This window comes from Schistocerca cancellata, chromosome 1 (assembly GCF_023864275.1).
Source record: "Schistocerca cancellata isolate TAMUIC-IGC-003103 chromosome 1, iqSchCanc2.1, whole genome shotgun sequence".
In the NCBI taxonomy this organism is placed as follows: Eukaryota; Metazoa; Arthropoda; class Insecta; order Orthoptera; family Acrididae; genus Schistocerca; species Schistocerca cancellata.
Genome location: NC_064626.1, coordinates 1,147,463,246 through 1,147,483,396, shown reverse-complemented (window position 1 = coordinate 1,147,483,396; position 20,151 = coordinate 1,147,463,246). Strand labels below are relative to the sequence as shown.

Genomic DNA, 20,151 nt, shown 5'->3' with positions numbered 1-20,151 from the left:
AACTTGTCACATGTGTGTCTCCACATTTAACAGTTGTTCTCATCAACTTAGGATTGTTGTAAAGCTTCTGGCATGTTGTATGTACATAAACTTCAGCAAAACATTTCAAGAAACATTGTCACTAGTTCCCAATGGAGCATTGGACACTTTTAGAGTTTTAGCTCATTTTATTTCCTCAACACTAGATGACCTTCCTTTAAACTTGCACTACATATGAAACACACAGAACTCTCAGACAATACCATCTCCAACATTTTGGAAATTTGAAGTCTCGATGGCACAAATACCTTAATTTCAAGCCATGATACTGACAAGTGAATCAACTGCATGTTACTGTTCTAGCCTTTGCTATCAACTGAGTGGGGAGTGGAGGAGATAGTTTGAAAGGGAAGAGGGAGTTTTGAAAGGAATGTAAACAGTGGAGAGGAGAGAGGATGGTGGTGGTGGGAGGGGGGGGGGAGTCCTTTCTTTCATTGCCCGCTGGTTTAGTGCTGCTGGAAATGCTTTGCCCACGCACAGCAGGTGACGCTGACTCACGCATGCTAGACACACAATATTAACACTCTTTTAGTTCGTTCCTGTAATCATTCACAATGCATTACTGTGACAAACTTCGTATCACACTACATTTCCTTAATTTTTTTATCAACTCACTCATAATATTAGGTTCACAGAATTCATCAGGTTCCTATCCCTTATTATGCATCGTCATTCCTATACCAATGTATCATCCCCTTTCAAATATTACATTGAATAAATGTTTACTTCACTGAATCACTTCACTTCAGACAAATTATTCAAGATATAAAGATAACTGTATATGATGAAACAGGAAAATTAGCTTGAAAGTGTGGACATTTGATAGTTTTTGGGACACTCAGAAATCCGGGGGGTGAGGGACATATGCCGTGCCAAATTCGCAACCTTGAATTTGCATTTCACTCACATTCCTCCCCTTCACACACCTCCCCAAAAAATTGTAACTTAGGCTCCCCATTTCATGACAAGGTTACTGGATTACTCCAAAAAATCTAAAAGAATCTTTACAATACACAGTAACAAACATACATGATGTTCAACTGGCTTAGCTGCAGCATTTGAGAAAGGGCTGGGAAAGAATTAACTGCTTACAGCTGGGCGACCTTTTTTTATTTTATATTTTTCTCTGATTAACAGAATAGACCTAACATGCAGGAAATTCATAAGGGCAATAGTGATCATTTTACTAAATATGGCATTACCACTGACAAAGCTTGTAACACGAAAATATATAAATACATACACGCTTGTACTTTTTCTTCACTTCATCAAGATTGGCTTCAGAGTCAACTTGCAGAACCTCAAATGGGTTGAGGTTAAAATAGGTAGACCCTGGTCGCAAAAGGCGATCAATTTGTTGCTTTGGTGTAAGTACAGCATCACGTTTTTCGATCTCCTTCACCTATAAAATAAAAATAAAACATGTAATTTTATAAACTTAAATCAATGATACAAATCGCAGGAATTTGCACTCAGTGGCTTAATAGTAAAGTGCCAGACTAAAAATCCAAAGGCCTGATGTTAAATACTTCCTCAATTCTAGGATTTTTATGTTTCACTTATTTCTCACATCTCTGAAGTAAATTGTTAAGATGAAAAAATGCAGAGTTGCACCATAGCTCTGAGCCCACGTTAAACTGTAGGTTATGTGTGTGCAACACAAAAGAAGCAGCTACTCAGGTAACAGAGGACTTGTTGAGTGCACATGAGGGTTTTTAAGGCTAGGTTGCACTTTGAGGGTCCCTGATGAATGCTTGCCGACGAATGCAGAGAATGAGTTCAAACTATGTATGAAGTAAAGACATGTTTACTGACAAAAGTTTAACTGTAAGTTGAAGTACTTACAACATTGTTCTTGAATTTTCTGCCCTCCAGGGAATTTGGGACTGAGAGCTGGCCGAAACCCAAAGTAGGAAACTATGAAATATTTAACTAGGTATGGAATATATACTGGAAAAAGAGATTAGATACCATGGAAGGGGAGTGTTCATTGCAGAAGATGGAAATATTGTGTCTATTAGGTTGAAATTGAGCCATGCTGTGAAATTATCTGAAAGCATGTAACATATCTTGGTAAATTCAAGTTAATTATTGGACATTTTTACCAGTCACCTTATGTTGCTGTAACAGTTTTTGAAGCATTCAAAGAAAGTCTACACTCAGTAAAGCAAAAATACACTGAACAGGCAATATTAGTTGCAGGCAACTAACCTATCAAGTACAGACTGGGAGATCTATTAGATTAGATTAGATTAGATTAGATTTACTTTCATTCCAATTGATCCGTAGTGAGGTGATCCTCCAGGATGTGGAACATGTCAGAAAAACAATACATGACAAATATTTACAATTAAAACAAATAAGCTAATGTACCATTCCACAGGTCCCAAGTGGAATGATCGTCATTTTTTAATGAACACTAAGAGTCATTTTACAAATACTAATGCACTGAATTTAAAATAAAAAAGTTTTTTATTTATTTATCAGGTAATAAACATGTAATACAACTACTGTAATACTTATTTACAATGAACACACTACTGCACTGAAATGGTGCAGAAGTTAGATTATACTTACACACACACACACACACACACACAAATTTTCAGTGAACACATTACTGCACTGAAATTGTGCAGAAGTTATGTTGTACTTATAGACAAATCAGTTGGTTTTACTAAGAAATTCAGCAATGGAGTAGAAGGAGTTGGCCAGCAATAAATCCTTTAAGCTTCTCTTAAACTGAATTTCATTGGTTGTTAAGCTTTTTATGACTGCTGGCAAATTATTGAAAATTGTGTGTTCCTGAATAATGCACACCTTTTTGTACAAGACTATGTGACTTTAAATCCTTGTGAAGATTATTCTTATTTCTAGTATTGATGGAGTCATTGCAGGTGGTATGGACAGGCAGTCTTGTGAAGTGAGCAGCTAGTTCAATAGCTAACATGCAATGGAAATATTTTGGACATTAGCTACAAACAAGCCTGACAGTATCAATGATTCTGTACACAAGCAGGGATTAGTGGTTATGATGTCTTCACAGCAACAGTATACTCATCAAGCATGCAAGGGAAATATTTCTGCTTGAAAGAGCAGATCAGCAGTTGTTAGCATTCCACTCAAGACAATGAAAGAACATCATTTAGCCTCAATATGATGGATGTAGAGGAATTATGGGCCAAGTTTAAACTGATTCTAAGTCACACTCTGGAGAAGTATGTGCTGAAGAAGTGCACTCAGGATAAAAAAAAAAAAACCACTTTGGTTTAATAACAAAATTGAGAATATGCTGAGGAACCAGAAACTGTTGCCTTCTTGGTTCAAAAAAGAACATGCAAATGATAACTGGCAAAAGTTAGTAAAATTCTGGTGTGTGTAAAAAGATCAACACACAAAGCATACAACTACCACTGTCATATCTTACTAAAAGATCTTGCCGAGAACCCAAGAAAATTTTGGTCCCATGTCAAAGTGCTAAAGAGGTCAAAGGCTTCTAACCAGTCACTTACTGACCACCCTGAAGCAGAAAGAGAAGACAGCAAAAGGAAAGCTGAAGTTTTAAACTCTAGCATTTACGAAATCATTCACATAGGAGGGTTGTACAAACATACCTCCGTTTGATCATCACACAGACTCCCTGTGTGGTTGACACAGTAATAGGCACTCCTGGCATACAGAAGCAACGGAATGAGTTTTGTTTTGTTTTCTTTTAGGGTGCTCAAACAACTGGGGTCATACGCGCCCAAGTCAAAACTACAGAATTAAGACATAGAGGAGTTAAAAAACGACTATAAGTCAATCACAACTAATATAATAGAAGATAGCTAAAGATGGGCATGAGGAAAAAGGGCTAAAAAAGACACCATACAGAAATGGAGGTCCAAAAATAAAACTCAAATGGCCTTTGCCATATTGCTTTGGAGGATAAAAAGTAAAATGCGGTCAACAGCCCACACGTCATTTGCTAAAATGGTCGATAACTCAAGACGGCAAACCCAAACGGGAACATAAAAGGTCAAAAAATAGACATTCCATCAGGACGTGGCGGACACTTAAAAATCAGGCGCAATGTGTACAAAGTGGTGGGGTAGCGCCACTTAGCAAATGATGATGGCTAAAAAAAATAACTTCCTTCCGGCGGGAGGGACGAGAGTTGGTCGTCCAAGCCGCTGGGAGAGGGTTAATAAGCCGCAGCTTTATCCCCTGAAGGGGGGGACCACTGGTGATGCCAAAGGTACACCACCTCCTGACAGACGGCAACAAAGAGATCACTGGAGGGAATATAAGTAATTGCGGACTGCAGTACTAGGACCACAGCTTTGGCAGCAGCATCAGCAGCCTCGTTTCCTGGCGGACCAACATGACCAGGAACCCACAGAAACATCACACTGGCTCCACCAAGAGTGAGCAGTTGATAGTTTTCCTGGACCCGCTGCACTAAGGGATGGGCGGAGTACAGCGCACATAGACTGTGAAGGGCACTGAGAGAGTTTGAGCAGAGGACACAATTGAAAAGTCTGTGCTGCCAGATGTACTCCGTGGCCTGGTACAAAGAGAAGAGCTCAGCTGAAAATACTGAGGAGTGCAATGGAAGCTGATATCAAAAGACACAGGTGCCGATGACGAAGGCACACTCGACCCCACAGTCAGTCCGAGAGCCATCATTGAAGACGAAGGTACTATCGCGAAGTTCCATGCGAAGGTCATGGAACTGAAGGTGATAGACCGAGGCTGGCATAGTGTCCTTAGAAAGTGAATGAAGGCCAAGGTTAACATGGGTCACTTCACAAAGCCAAGGTGGCGAAGGGTTCACACCCACCGGGAAAGGTGCAGGTAGTGTGAAGTTAATCCGCTGCAGCAAGTGCCGAAAGCGGACTCCAGGAGGTAACAGAGAAGAAGGACAAGCCCCATACTGACTATCAAAGAAATCATCAAAGGAGGTGGCATAGGATGGGTCGCCACGCATGCAGACAAACGGCATGCGTACCTGCTGAGGAGAAAGACATGGCAGTAGGACAGTGGTAGTTCAGCAGCTTCAGTCGGGCTGGTGTAAAAGGCACCCGTGGCCAAACAGATGCCATGATGGTGGATAGTGTTAAGACAGCATAAGAGAGATGGGCATGCAGATGCATAAACAACTCACCCATAGTCGAATTTCAAATGGACAAGGGATTGGTAGGTACAAATGGAGGAGGGTGGTTTGATCGGCACCCAAGGAAGTACCATTGAGGAAACTTAAGACATTGAGGGACCGCGTTGCGGGCTGCCAGGTAAGATACATGGGAGGACCAAGAGTTTCCTATTGAGCATGAGTCTCAGGAATTTTGTAATTTCAATGAATGGAAGGGCAACAGGACCAATGTGTAGAGATGGTGAGAGAAACCATCTGCGCTGCCAGAAATTCATACAGACATTTTTGGCAGTGGAAAAGCGAAAGCCATTGTCAGAGCAAAACCCAAATGCACCTTGAAAACTATCTTGTAAAAATGCCTGAAGGAAACAGGGCAGGCGGCCAAGGAAGCCCCACGTGTAAAGAGTATGGATGATACCAGTTCTCCAGCAGGTGTTGCAGGTCTTCTCTGAATCTAAAAATATGGCCAGTCTGGGATTTCCGCAGAAAACCATTCATGACGTGTGGACAAAGTAACACGATGGTCAACTGCAGAAGGCCACCCTCTAAATCCACACTGTGCATTCGTTAGTAAATTGTGAGACTCAAGCCACCATACCAGCTGGGCACGGATCATTTGTTCCATCACCTTGCAAACACACCTGATAAGAGATGGGGCAGTAGCTAAAAGGAAGGTTTTGTCCTTACTGGGCTTAGGTATGGATATGACAGTGACTTCACACCAGCATCCGGGAAACGTGCCCTCTGCCCAGATGCGGTTGTACATGTTAAGCAGAAAGTGCTTGCCCCCAGGAGAAAGGTGCCACAACAGCTGAATGTGGAAGGCGTCTGGCGCTGGAGTGGAGGATTGAGATGAACTGAGAGCATGATGTAACTCCCTCATAGTAAAGGCGGCCTTGTAGCACTCACAATTCGGAGAGCCGCCTCTGCTCGTTTCCAATAGAGGACGACAGGGTGACCGTGCAAAGAGCTCGAAACGTTCGCGAACTGGCGGCCCAGAATGTTGGAGAGAGCAATAGTGTCCACAATGACATCATCTGCTACTGTCAGGACAGAAATTGGGGAAAGGATCTTGGTACCAGAGAGCCGTCGGAGGTTGGCCCACACGACAGAGGAAAGGGTGGAGCTGTTAAAAGAACAAGACCATCGAGCAGCCCGTGTAAATTAAACCGTGGGAAAAATTCAAAGTTCTACGGGCCTCGACACGAACAGGGTAGCCGTGGAGAAGCAAGGCACTGAGCAGTTGTTGTGCTTGAGAATCAGAAGCAGTCTCCAAAAGCAAAGTGCCATTCCGTAAATGAGAGCAGGATTTCACAGGGCCAGCAACTGCATCAACACCTTTCTGAAAAATAAACGGATTTACCATGCGTGGCCAAGGACTGACTGTCTTCAGCACATGAAACCATGAGGAACCGTAATCTGAGGTGGCAGGAAGCAAAGGAAGAACAACACAAGCAAGACAGTCCAGTCATGAGGAAGTGAAATCAGGCAAACAAAGATACAAGAAACGTCAGGGCAGCAGGAAGAGGAAAGAAGAGGAGGGGGTGGGAGGAAACTGTGAGCAGGGCTGCACCAAAACTGCTACACGCATTTGAGCACCAGCATCGCGAAACCCATCACAATCCCCACACCGTAACATGATCATGACAACAGGGACACCACCAGGAGAGGGGGAACTAAACTGCAAAAAAGACCAGAGAAAACACAGGGGAAAAGGATGGAGAATCTGACCTGCATGGAGGCAAGGCCAAGGCCTCTATAACTAATGCCAGCACTAAGTGAGGTACTCCAATTCCACGAGGGAATTTCAAGGACTTAAACCTGGGATTACAAACCACTTTCAAGAAGAAAACTGAAGACAGAGAATCACGAGAGGGCTGTCCTCCAACAACCGTGACAAGGAAGGTGGGAGGGAATACTTAGTGTGAAGGGCCAGAAGTAAGCAGCAGTCCAGCAAAATATGGACTACCAGGAAGGGGGAGCACAATTACAAACAGGGGATAGCTAATTGCAGATTAAAATACAATGGGTCAACCTAGTATGGCCGATAGAAAGACGGCAGTGGATGATAGGTTCCCACCAGGGCAGGTGGAGGGAAGAACATGGTGGGAGTCTCTTTGATTGCACAAAGTTTGTTAAGAGGGGCAGGGCGGGGGGTTGCCTCCTGAGATGTGGCCCACTATTGAGAAAAAAGGGATTTGACATAAACCCATAAATCCACCACCAGAGATGTCACGGAGAATGAAGGTTAGGTGGCTGATGCCCTAGCTAAAATATCATTTTTATCCGGAATACCCACATGGCCGGGAACCCAAAAGACAACCTAACAAGCAGCATCACCGAGATTGGCGAGAAGGTCATTGATGGCAGAGACCAAGAGGTGGCAGGAGAAACACTGAGCAATAGCCTGAAGGCCACTCATTCAGTCTGTGTGTAACAAACATGGTTGAGGGAGGACTATTTAATAAAAGAGAGGGCCTGATATATGGCCATCAATTCCACCATCAACACCCTACACACGGCAGGCAAGAGATGGTACTCCGTGCTAACAGTAGACATGAAGGCATATCCTACATGATCAACGGATGCAGAGCCATTTGTGCAAAAACGATGGTATCCTGAAACTCCGATAAGAGTGTTTGCAACAAACAATGGGACACCATTGGAACAATTGAAGCTTTCAGACCCCAGAATAGATCCATCCGAATCCAGAGACAAGGAACTACCAAGGGGGCATGGCTGGCACAGAACGTGGGGAAGAGGACAAGGAGGGGAGATGGAAGTCACAGCAGAGAGAAACAACACAGATCCCAACCGGTAAACTCACCTCGGGGCAAGCAGCGGGTCAGTGATGCCCCGAGGCCACAAAAAAGAATAGACTAGGAGGGGTGAACAGCAAAGAGCAGATAATGATGCCACAGGAAACAACAAGCTGGGACTGCTGAACCGAAACGGGAGGGATCCCAGTGTCAACCAGAAGACTATTGACAGGGCTAGTGCAGTGGCTGAATGGGTACCACGATGATGAACTGGGTTATACAGTACAGACAAGAAAGAACTAATGCCCGATAAAGGTTGAGAAGGATCAAATGATCTGAGCCCCAGGAGATGTTGGCAAGGAAGCAAATTACGAAAACAGCCAACCTTCATATGATGGATGTGGGGGCCAAGCAAGCTTGTTGTCAAAAATAAGTCTCAAGAAACAGAACTGGGGGACTACAGTCAGGTGTTGGCGTCAAGAAGGAGCTCTGGATCTGAGTGGACCGTAGCACTGGAACGGAAATGCACCACACTCAACTGAAGGGGAGAGAACTGAAAATCATATGAGTGTGTCCACCAGGAAGTGCACCAGATGGCATCCTGGATTTGCTGTTCTGCAGAGGCAACCAAGTGGGAATTAGCCCAAATATAGAAACATCTACCTACAGATCAGGGATGATCAGCAGTCCTGCAGAACCCCCAAGTCCATTAATAGTGATGAGAAAAAGGACACTTAATAAGGAGCCCTGTAGAAAACCATTCCCCTGCATCTGCAGAGAGCTGAGAACTGTGCCAACCCGAAGTCTGAACAACCGGTCAGACAGGAACTGGTGAATAAAATTTGACAGGGGGCTCTGAGGAACCCACTCATGGGGTGTAAGAGGGACGGATGGCACCAAGCTGTGTCACAGGCCTTACGAAGATCGAAGAAAATGACGACAAGATGGTGTCTCTGAGAAAAGGCATGCCAAACTGCGGTTTCCAATCAAAGCAGATGATCAATCTGAGGCTCCCAAAAGCCCCACTGGTAAGGAAATAAAACGTCCCAAAATTCAAGGACACAACTGAGTCAACAAACCTCCATCCATTCTATACACCCGCAGGGGACATTGGTCAATCTGACTGGGCATTAACTGTCAAGGGATGATGGATACTTGCCGAGTTCACAGGCATGAACCATGAGAGGGGAAAATGCCTTTGAGTGAAATATGGTTAAACACCTGGAGGAGATGATGCTATGGAGGACAGGTGTTCAAGCATTCATTGGTTATGGCTGGAATCAAGAGCGAAGGGTAGAATGGTGGGAAGAAGAGAGGGCCATAGGATTCCGCCTAACAAGGGGTAAAACATACGCTAGAAGCTTCAGCTTGCTTTTTCCGGAGGAGTAAGGTGGCTAGATAGGAGGCTGATGCTGATGCAATCACAAAATGGGTCATGAGGCATTCCATAAAACTGATGGATCTGTACAAGGGCCACCTAGAACTGCAAGACCCAGAATGGAAAACAGCTGCTGACTACCTTGGAGGGTGTGGAGTGTAACCCACACCCGCAACAAAGGGACTGAATAACCTAGAGGAGACAAAGCATTCCAAACACATCTGCTTGCTCCATTTGATTAAGTAGCAGGCTTTGGCGTGAAGATGTTTTAAGGTAATAAGACCAGCACCGGACGGGTGCCATTTAAAATGTTGCAAGGCATGACGATGATAATGGATGGCAGTGGCAATGGCTGTTCTCCAAGCAGCTGGCCGGTGGCGAGTGTGGCCCGTTGAACAAGGAATGGCAATGCTTTCAATGCATATTATTTTATACGACAGATCATGTATGACTATCAATACAACCCGACAAAGAAGGTGTAAACACAACACGGAAAGTACATAGGGCCCTATCTGCACAGTGGAAAGCCCAGCAGTGTACCTGATCATCGGCAGGCGGGAAGGTAATAAGAGAATCAACAGGAGGTGGTCACTATCACATAGGTCATCATGTGATGACCAGTGTAAGGAAGGAAGAAGGGGAGGGGAAGAGAGCGAAAGATCAATGGCAGAGAAAGTGCCATATGTGGCACTAAATTAAGTATAGGAAACATCATTAAGAAGGCACAGGTCGTGGTCCATAAGAAACAGGTCAACGAGAAGCCCCAACTACATGAAAAAGCACTGCCCCATGACGGACAATAGGCATTAAAATCCTGAATGAGGAGGAAGGGAGGGGAGAATTGCTGAAGGAGGGTAGTTAGGGCAGCAGGTGTAGATGGCCTGTCAGGAGGGAGACCACTGAACGCAGAGTCCAAGTGGACCCGGACAGCAACTGCTTCCTATGTGGTATGAAGGGGATCCATATATTTCGTACGCCCTCAAAGGGCTGACCCCATTCCAACAGATAGCACAGAAACCATGAAGGATTATTAAGTGAGTACCAGTAAGATGAGATTCCTGGAAAGTGACACGCTGCTGAGCAAAGGTAATAACAGCCTGCAAAACTGTAAGGAGATAGTAGTATCCATTACAGTTCCACTGAATAAGCACTGAGTCAGTCTCCAAATAGGAGACAAACGGGCTGGAGCAAATCATGCCACCGGGTCACCATGCATCACCAATGAGGATGGGATGACTTCAACAAATAAGGGGTCAGGTGCAGGTTGCAAGGGGGGGGGGGGGGGAGGAGATGGCACCTCTGGTAGCATCGGGGGAGGGGACGCTTGTCCCCCCCCTCCTCCTTCGTAGGTTGAGGAGGACAGGGCACAGAGGGAGAGCACGCTCCTGCAAGATCCAGAACTGAAAGAGAGCCGGTGACCTTGGGATGCACAGACTGTGTGTCCTGTGGTCAAGTTGTGGTAGGGGGCCTCTGACATGAGAGGCCCCAGAGAAGGGGTGCCAGGAGGAGCCCCATCACCAGTGGACACTGAAGGAGGACTGGAGAGGGTGAGCGGCACCTGCAAGGAAAGGTGTGGGAGGGGGAGATAGGGTGGGGGGTAAGGAAGAGGGAGAAAGGATGTAAAAGATGCAATAGTAGAAGTCATCAGCACAGGGTGAAATGTCATATTTCCAATGAGCCTCAGTGTAAGATAAATGATTAAGGGATTTATCCTCTTGTATCTTCCTTTCCTTCTTGAAGTTGGGCCATCTGGTGAGTGTGGAGAGTGACAGCCATGAGAAGTAACACACGCGGGACGTGGAACACAAGGGCTCCTCTCATGGAATGGGTGTCCACATTCACCACATAAATGACAACATTTGCCTTTAACGCAAGAACCACAAACACCTTATGGGTTGTGGGACATACAGCTTCACTCACAACGATAATACGTAACCTTGACCTTCTCTGGGAGGTTATCTTCCTGAAATGCCAGAATAAAGGCACTGGTTTCAGTGTGATTGTCCTTACAACCTTTCTGAACACACCAAATGAAACAAATGCTCCATCATTTCAGATTGGCCTTGAGTTTCTCATCAGTTTTGAAGAGTGAGGTCCCTATCAAAAAGACTTCTTGAACCATACTCAAAGACTAGTGGGGATTAATAGACACCAGGTAGTTACCAAGATCATCACAAGCAAGAAGGGCTGCAGATCGGGCAGCAGTAGTAGTTCTGATCGAAAATGAACCTGACCACGTCTTACTGAGAGACTCCACATTGCCAAACTTATCATCAAAATTATCCAACAAAAATTACAGTGTTGTGGTGGTGAACGTGTGCCTGTCTGTCCTAGTGCAGACCAGGTAGATGCGAAAGCGTTTCACCCAAGCTGGCGAGCCTGACTCTCCTCCCCCTCCCAGTGTCTTGCCAAGGGAGGGTGAGGGGGGGGGGGATGGAGTGGTGAAGGAGGAGCGGGGAGGTGGGAGGGAGGGCTACATGGCCGTAGGAAGCAGCATTAAATAATCTATTACCAACCAAAGGGACGGCCATAGAAGAATGGCCAGTTTTTTAGAGCTTGATATGTTTCGTATACAATGCGTCCGCCCTGATACCACCCACTCCGATGCTTCAGGATGACAAGCAACTGCTCCTAGGCATACATGAGCATGCAGCAGCTTATGTATCAGAAATGTGATCCCAGTGTTGAGAGGGAACTCAGCCCAATGGATACATAACAGCCCCACAACACAGACTGGCCATACGTGCTTGTAACCTAGCAGGGTGGGGACTATGGCGAGGAAAGGAAGAGGGGGGGAGGTATCCACACCATAGATACTAGGGAGGGAGTTCTTCCTCAAATGGCTCACACTACATAGAGAAAATTTAGAATTGGAATACAGGAAACAACATAGGTAGCCAGGTCTACATAAGTAAGAACACCAAGAGAGGTACGAGGAAGGACAAATTGGTTGGTTGGTTGGTTGTTTGGGGTTTAAGGGAGCAAACAGCAAGGTCATCAGTCCCTTGTTTCAAATGTGGTCCATTCCGCTAATGTGACATCTCAGGAAAGTCAGAACAATAAAAGGGAAAGGGCTAAAAACGTAAAAGGGCAGTCATGTTGTCAATGGTAGAAACAAAATGAGGAAAGGCAGCAAGAGAAGGAACCCAACGCTATGCTGAAGCAGTATAGGCAAGACCACCTGTGACTTAAAAGATGCAACCGCTAGAATGTAGAAGTACGTATGGGAAAAGGAAACTAATCAATCCTTTACAAAAAAAAGGCGGGGGGGGGGGGGGGGGGTAAAAACAGAGTAAAAGGGGAAGAAAAGAGGATCTCTGTCAGGGAGGTGAGTCAGGAATCTCCAAACACGGCTTACAGTGGGAGACACCCAAACACTCACCGCCCTGCCCCAACACCGGAGAAAGATTAAAAACCTTAAAACTGAGAATAAAAACCACTTTCCCAGAGGAAACCTAGAACCAGATAGGCCATCCGGGAATCGTCAGCCAACATCAAAGGTAAAGTGTGGGGAGTCTGTACTTAGCACGCAGAGCCAAAAGAAGGGGGCAGTCAACCAAAATGTGGGCGACTGACTGGAAGGCTCCACAACCACAAAGTGGGGGTGGCTCATCACGCAAAAGAAAACCATGGGTCAGCCTGGTATGGCCAATGCGGAGATGACACAGTGTGGTCGAGTCCTTTCGGGAGAGGCGAAAGGAAGAACACCACGGGCCTGGTGTCACCTTAATTGCACGAAGTTTATTAGACAGGGGAGTAGCCTCCCAAGACTTGGCCCATGACTGCGCAAATTGGGATTTGATGTGAAGCCATAAATCCGCTGCAGGAGGGGTTACAGAAAACGGGGGGTAAGTGACTGCTCCCCCAGCCAAACGATCAGTGAGCTCATTACCCGGGATACCCACATGGCCAGGGACCCAAAGGAAGTCAATGGAACAAGCAGCACGGTGAATATCAGCGTGATGGTCATGGATGGCAGAGAGCAAGGGATGGTGCGAAAAACACCGGTCAATAGCAAGAAGGCCACTTATCGAGTCTGTAGATAACAAAACGCGGCTGTGTTGGGACTGTTTAATAAAGGTAAGGGCCTGGGAAATTGCCATCAATTCCGCAGTAAACACCCCACATGTAGGTGGCAGCAGATGATTTTCCGTTCCAACAGAGGACGTGAAGGCATACCCCACATGATCAGCAGATTTAGAGCCATCAGTGTAAAAAAACAACAGCATCCCGAAACTCTCATAAAATTTGGCGGAAAAAGGAACGGAACACTATCGGGGGGATGGAATCTTTCGGACCTCAGCAGAGATCCATCCGAATTCGAGGCCGAGGAACTAACCAAGGGGTGGTGGGAGGGGGGTGGAGGGGAGGGAGCGAGGAAGACAGGACAAAGAAGGAAGCTGAAAATCACGGCAAAGAGACGCAAGGCGGAGCCCAACCGGTAAACCCGCCCGAGGGCGGGAATTGGTGGGCGACGTCCATGGTCTGGGAACAGGATAGAATAGGAAGGATGAGTGGGAGAGGAACGGATAGCAAGTGCATAAGACACCAGAAGCTGGGACCGCCCAACAGAAAGGGGGGGGGGGGAATCCCAGCTTCAACCAGGAGACTATCAACAGGGCTAGTAGGGAAGGCACAGGTGGCCAAACGGATACCACAATGGTGGACTGGATCCAGCACGCGCAGTGTGGAAGGAGCAGCTGAACCATGAACTTGACAACCATAGTCCAAGCGAGACAGAACTAGAGCACGATAAAGACAGAGAAGGAGGGAACAGTCCGCACCCCAAGGGGAGTGGGCAAGGAAGCGAAGGACATTGAGTTTATGGAAACATCCTACCTTCAGAAGTCTGATATGGGGCAGCCAAGTGAGCTTGTTGTCGAAAAGAAGACCCAGGAAACGAAACTGTGGGACCACAGGCAATCGTCGTGCATCGAGATAGAGCTCTGGATCAGGGTGGATTGTAGTACGGCGACAGAAGAGGACCACCCGCGATTTTGAAGGAGAGAATTGAAACCCGTGTGAGAGGGTCCATGCAGAGGCACGCCGTATAGCTCCCTGGAGCTGCCGTTCTGCAGATGCCATCTAGGAGGAACTAACCCAAATGCAGAAATCATCCACATACAGGGCAGGGGCGACCAAAGGACCGATAGAGGCCACAAGTCCAGCGATAGCAATGAGGAAAAGAATGACACTTAAGACAGAACCCTGTGGGATGCCAGTTTCCTGGGTCCGTGGAGAACTAATAACAGTACCAACTCGAACTCTGAATGACCGATGGAACAGGAACTGGCGGATAAAACTCGGGAGTGGGCCCCGAAGACCCCACTGATGAAGGGTAAGTAAGATGTGATGGCGCCAGGCCGTGTCATAGGCCTTGCGAAGGTCAAAAAACACTGCAACCAAATGGCGGCGCTGGGAAGAAGCTTGCCGAACTGCGGATTCCAAGCGAAGTAAATGGATGTAGATATAGATTCTCTATATACATACTTGAACTGACTAACAGAGTAAGCAGCAATCTTTCACATTTGTTGCACAGAAAAAGGAGACCACATATAGAACACCAGTGTCACCCATTTTTGAGTAATGCTAGTGTCTGGGATCCATACCAAAGTTGATAGGAAGACTTTGAAGCTATTAAGAGCTGGACCGTTAGATTTGACCGACACTTGGGTACTACAGATATGTTTCCAGAACTCAAATGGCAATATCTGAAGTGATGACTCCATTCTGTTTGTGAAACACTATCGAGAAAATTTAGAGAACTGGCGTTTTAAGCTGACTGCAGGGCATTTCTACTGCTGCCAACGTAGATTTCACGTGAGGACCACAAAGATAGGAGAAAGTAGGGCTCATACAGACGCGTGTAGATAGTGTTTTTTCCCCTCATTATCTTTAAGTGGACTGCGAAAGGAAATGTGTAGTAGTGGTTCATGGTATCCATCCCCAAGCACCATAAGACAGCTTGTAGAAAATGTATCCAGATGCAGATAACTGGCTGAATAAGTCAGTTCAAAGGTAAGAAGAAACCAACAGCATAGGACAATGTCTAAAAGCACTGCCCTGCTCAAACCAACCTTCAGGCTGAAAACATTAACTGTCGAAACTTGAACATTCTATTCTTTTTCTACTTTAGAACACATTCCTTATTTCTTGTGAAAGATGTAACCACTCATTATTATTTTACAGCTTATATCTATGTGAGCAGTTCAACTGTGAATTCCCGTCCTTCTAGACATCCTCATGTCTTTCCACACAGATCTTGATTGCGCACGTATACAAAGACAAGATCCATAATGCTTATGTATGGCAGCGCAACTGTGGTGATTTCATCGAACAAAATCACACCTAACCACAGCATCTGACTGATGACAGGATGGTGCTTGCCATTGCAAAATGTTTTAAGGAGGAAATTTGTCCAACAGCTACTTTAGAATATTAACGATTTCAGAATTACGAATTCTGTCTGCAGATGTTACCATAGGAGCCACGAACACTACACCTATTATAAACTCATTTAAGTTACAAGTGAAACATGAGAAAACCTTGAGCAGGCTGGTCAGTGGCAGGTGTGAAGGAACTGACAAGTGAACACTGCATTAATTACATTCCAAAAAGATTTTACATTTGAATATCAATTCTTTATTTGGAATTATCATAAAGTTAAAATGAGGTCCTAAACAACATGGTCCTAAGTGCCCTTACTGAATATTAGCATGCGCAATTACAACTGAATGTGGAAATCTTTCCTCACAAGCCTGGTAAGAGTGAACGGCAAGGATGAACAATTAAAAGAGTGATTACATGAAACAGTTTTCACATGTCAGAAATTTTTTGCACCACCTGGCAGTGTCAATTCTTACGAGTGCGAGGAAGACTCACTGCCCCCCCTCCCCCCAAAAACCAAATCTGAATGGAGAGCCAATAATTCCAAACACACACCAATGCCAACACTACCTGCCAAGAGGCAAGAGATGTTATGTGTAAAGACACACCAAGTCATCGCCCTGTTTTTCTGTGCACCGAAGAATGGAACTACTGTAAAATCATAATGGTGATGCATTTGGACTGACTAACTCTTAACACACTAAAATCTCATAGGTCTGTTGTGGCATTAATGACTTAATTGTAGGAGTAATGCTCCCCCAGGATGGACTGAACAAGAATTGAGGCAATGCACTTGTCAGCCCACATTTGTGAAGACAAACAGTACCTTCTGTTCCTGGCCAAACAGTACACCAACATAGTGAATTCGATATAGGAAAAATTCTCATATGGCCACCTGTGGTATAATCAGATTATCAAGAGGAGTGATACCGTCAAAATCCACACTAGAAGCACCTGTGCGTTTTGTACATCCGTATCTAGGAAGATCCTTGCTGGGTTTCAATTGCAGAATCACTGTTGCCTCCAAGTTTAGAGACATTGTTCATGTAGCAAGGTTTTAATGAAGCAATCTATGGCTACATCTTTAGTGTCCTAATGAACATTTTAATGTTTTTCTGAGCATTTTAAAACTGTGAATACTACATTTGTACTGCTACAGAAGCTCCTCTGTACATCAACAATCTTTTATTAGGTGTTTAATTAAGAACAATACTATTTCTGAGTTTTTTATTTTTTTAGAAAAAGAAGTTACAGTAACAGTAACAGAAACAGGTGTTAATTTGAACTATAATATACTCAAAAAGGTAAAATCTTAGCTGTTGTAACTTAGTGTTTATAAAATTGCCCAAAGCTCTGAAAGGTTCTCGCTGTATATTTCTTCTCCCCCTCCCACTTTGTGCTTGGTGTCCACAGCAGAGTGCTGTCCACAAAGTGGCCAAGATTTCACGTATTTTGAAGTATCAAAATGAGTCAGCAGTGGGCCATTCAACTTTAGTAAAAATAGTGAAGAAAAAGTTTTTGTTAACCAGGAATGATCAGATTCATCCAGGAACTTTTTTGTTTTCATGATTTCAACCAAAGTTCTCACATTGTCAAAAACATTCTCACAAAATGCTTTAATCTTGTCTTATTTGTTCAACTGGAAGCAAACTGGAAGAGACTTAAACACTTTTTTTTACCCAGAAGTATGGTCTTTGATGTCTGAGTGAAGCGTTTCTGTTAGCTATATGGGCTGAATTGGCCAAAGCTGCATCTTCCCCACTGAGCGTCTTTTTTTCAATCGCTTGTAAAAAAAAGGTTGTAATAAAAATAAACACCATTAATGGGCAGGTCTTTACTTTTTTCATGCAGTTTGATTCCCATATATCTTTTGTTGTTGACAAGATATCACAGACTGGTCAAAGTTCCCCAACTATATCTCTGAGAAATAAACTTATCAACATTCTAAGTTCTCTAATAGTCTGTTTTTTTTTTTAGGGTATAGAAACGACTAGGATCATATGCGCACATGTCAGAACCATAGAAAACAAAGACAAAAAAGCATTTGAAAGCGACTACACATTAAAATCGATGGAAGGAAAGACAGCGAAAAACTGTTACTTGGAAAAAGGTTCATAGAATACGCCTCTGAGACACAGATGTTCTGAACTAAAGATTAAATGTCTCTTGCCATATTGCTACGACATAAGAAGTAAAATGCAGTCAACAGCCCACGCGTCATTCGCTAAATGGCCGATAACTCCGACGGTAAACATAAACCGGAAAGTAAGTAGTTAAAAAAGGGCAATCCGTCAGAAAGAGGCAAACCATCAAAGGTTGAGGGCAATCACAAAGTGGTGGGGGAGCAACACTTACATGGCAATGGCTAAAAAGACAGTGCCCAATATGCAACCCCCCTAAAAATTATTTACTCACAGTGAGAGGGCCGAGAGGGCGTTGTCCAAGCCGATGGAAGAGGTTTGATTTCCCAGAGCTTGTTCCTATGAACAGTAGACCAGTGGTGATGCCAAAGTGATAGCACCTGCTGACAGACGGAAAAGCAGAGAGGGAATGGAAGAACTAGTTGGCCGAGGTACCAGGACTGCAGCCTTAGCAGCAGCATCATCAACAGCCTCTTTTCCTGTCAGATCAACATTACCAGGAACCCATTTAAACATCACAGTGTCTCCATAAAGAATGAGCAAGTGACAACTTTCCTGGACCCGTTGTGTTAAGGGATGGACAGTGTACAGCACACAGAGGCTCTGAGGCGCACAGAAAGTCTGAGCAGATGATGCAATTGAAAAGCCCGTGTTTCTGGATGTACTGTGTGCCTGATACAGGGTGAAGAGTTCTGCTGTAAATACTGAGCACTGTTCTGGAAGCAGTGCCTATGACAGAAGCACACCAGACACCACGGTCAGTCTAAGAGCAATTGGTGTATGCAAAAGTACTATTGCACAGGTCTTTAAACTTATGGCAATAGAGCGAAGTTGGAGTAGTGTCCTTAGGAAGTGAATGAAGGACGAGGTGAAAATGGGCCACTGTATGAAGCCAACATTGTGAAGGATTCAAACACATTAGAAAAGTGGCAGTTAGCGTGAAGTTAAGCTGCTGGAGCAAGAGCCGAAAACGAGCTCCACAAGTTAACAGAGAAGAGGGATGTGCCCCATACTGGCGATCAAAGGAGTCATCTAAGGAGGAGGCATAAGAAGGGTGCACAGGCATGGCAGACAAACTGCGTGCATATCTGATGAGGAGGAAGTCACGGCAGTATGACAGCGGTAGTTCTGCAGCTTCTGCACACAGACGCTCAACCGGATAGTGTAAAAGGTGCCAGTGGCCAAATGGATGCCACGGTGGTGGATTGTATTGCGCGGCGTAAGATGGACAGACGTGCAATTGCATAAATGAAACACCCATAGTCTAGTTTCGAACGGACAAGGGACTGGTACAAATGGAGGAGGGTTGCCTGATCCACTTCCCAGGAAGTACCACTGAGGACACATACGAGTGGTTGGTTGGTTTAAAGGCGGGAGAAGGGACCAAACTACGAGGTCATTAGTCCCGTGTTCCTAATAAAACAATGCCACAACAAGTGTGAGAATAAAACGGATGAAATATATAACATAAAACGGAAAGAAAGGAAAAGCTACAAGAACGAAGGTAAGGCAACGAACACTAAAAGGAACAAAAGAGGACAAGAAAACAACAGAGAGACACTAGAAACAGAAGAGAGTAAAACATTAAAGTAGATTACAGTGGCTGGCCAACCACGAGTAAAAAGGGAAAGCCAGCCACTCTGCAACACATTGAAACCTCCACCCTAAAAGCACTAGGGTGGAAGACACAGAGGGACAAAGGACATGCGCTAAAACCTACATAGAAGTATAAAACCCACTCTCATGGATAAAACATAAAACTAAAGCTGCTGTGGAGGCACTGTCGCTCAACACCGAAGGCAGGGTGCTGGGAAAGTTAAAAGTCTGCCGCAGAGCGGCTAAAAGTGGGCAGTCCAGCAAGAGGTGGATGACTGTCATTTGGGAGCTACAGCAACACTGAGGTGCGTCCTCGCAACAGACTAGGTAACCGTGCGTTAACCACGTATGGCTAATGCGGAGCCAGTAGAGAACAACTGATTCACTGCGAGAGGCCCGCATGGAAGACTTCCACACATTCACAGTCTCCTTAATGACATGCAGTTTGTTGTGCGTACTGTTATGCCATTCCATCTCCTAAAGCCGGAAAACCCTGTGGTGTAAGACAGAATGCAGGTCAGCTTCAGAGATGCCTATCTCCAGAAACAGTTTCCACATTGCCTGTTTGGCCAGCAAGTTCGTTGTTGGGGATTCCGAAGTGTCCCGGGGTCCACACAAACACCACAGAACGGCGGGACTGTTCCAGGGCATAGATGGACTCCTGAATGGAAGCTACCAGAGCGTGGCGAGGGTAGTACTGGTCGATAGCTTGTAGGC

General features: G+C 45.0%; 1 protein-coding gene across 1 annotated transcript in view; it reads right to left on the bottom strand.

Annotated features, from left to right (window-relative positions):
• The window catches only part of LOC126092962 (dnaJ homolog subfamily C member 8), a 79,948-nt gene that overhangs the window by 48,445 nt on the left and 11,352 nt on the right, over nt 1-20,151 (bottom strand). Inside the window, exon 2 of the mRNA XM_049908688.1 lies at nt 1,283-1,441. Within this exon, the coding sequence (XP_049764645.1) occupies nt 1,283-1,441 (159 nt within the window). The remainder of the gene's footprint in view (nt 1-1,282; nt 1,442-20,151) is intronic.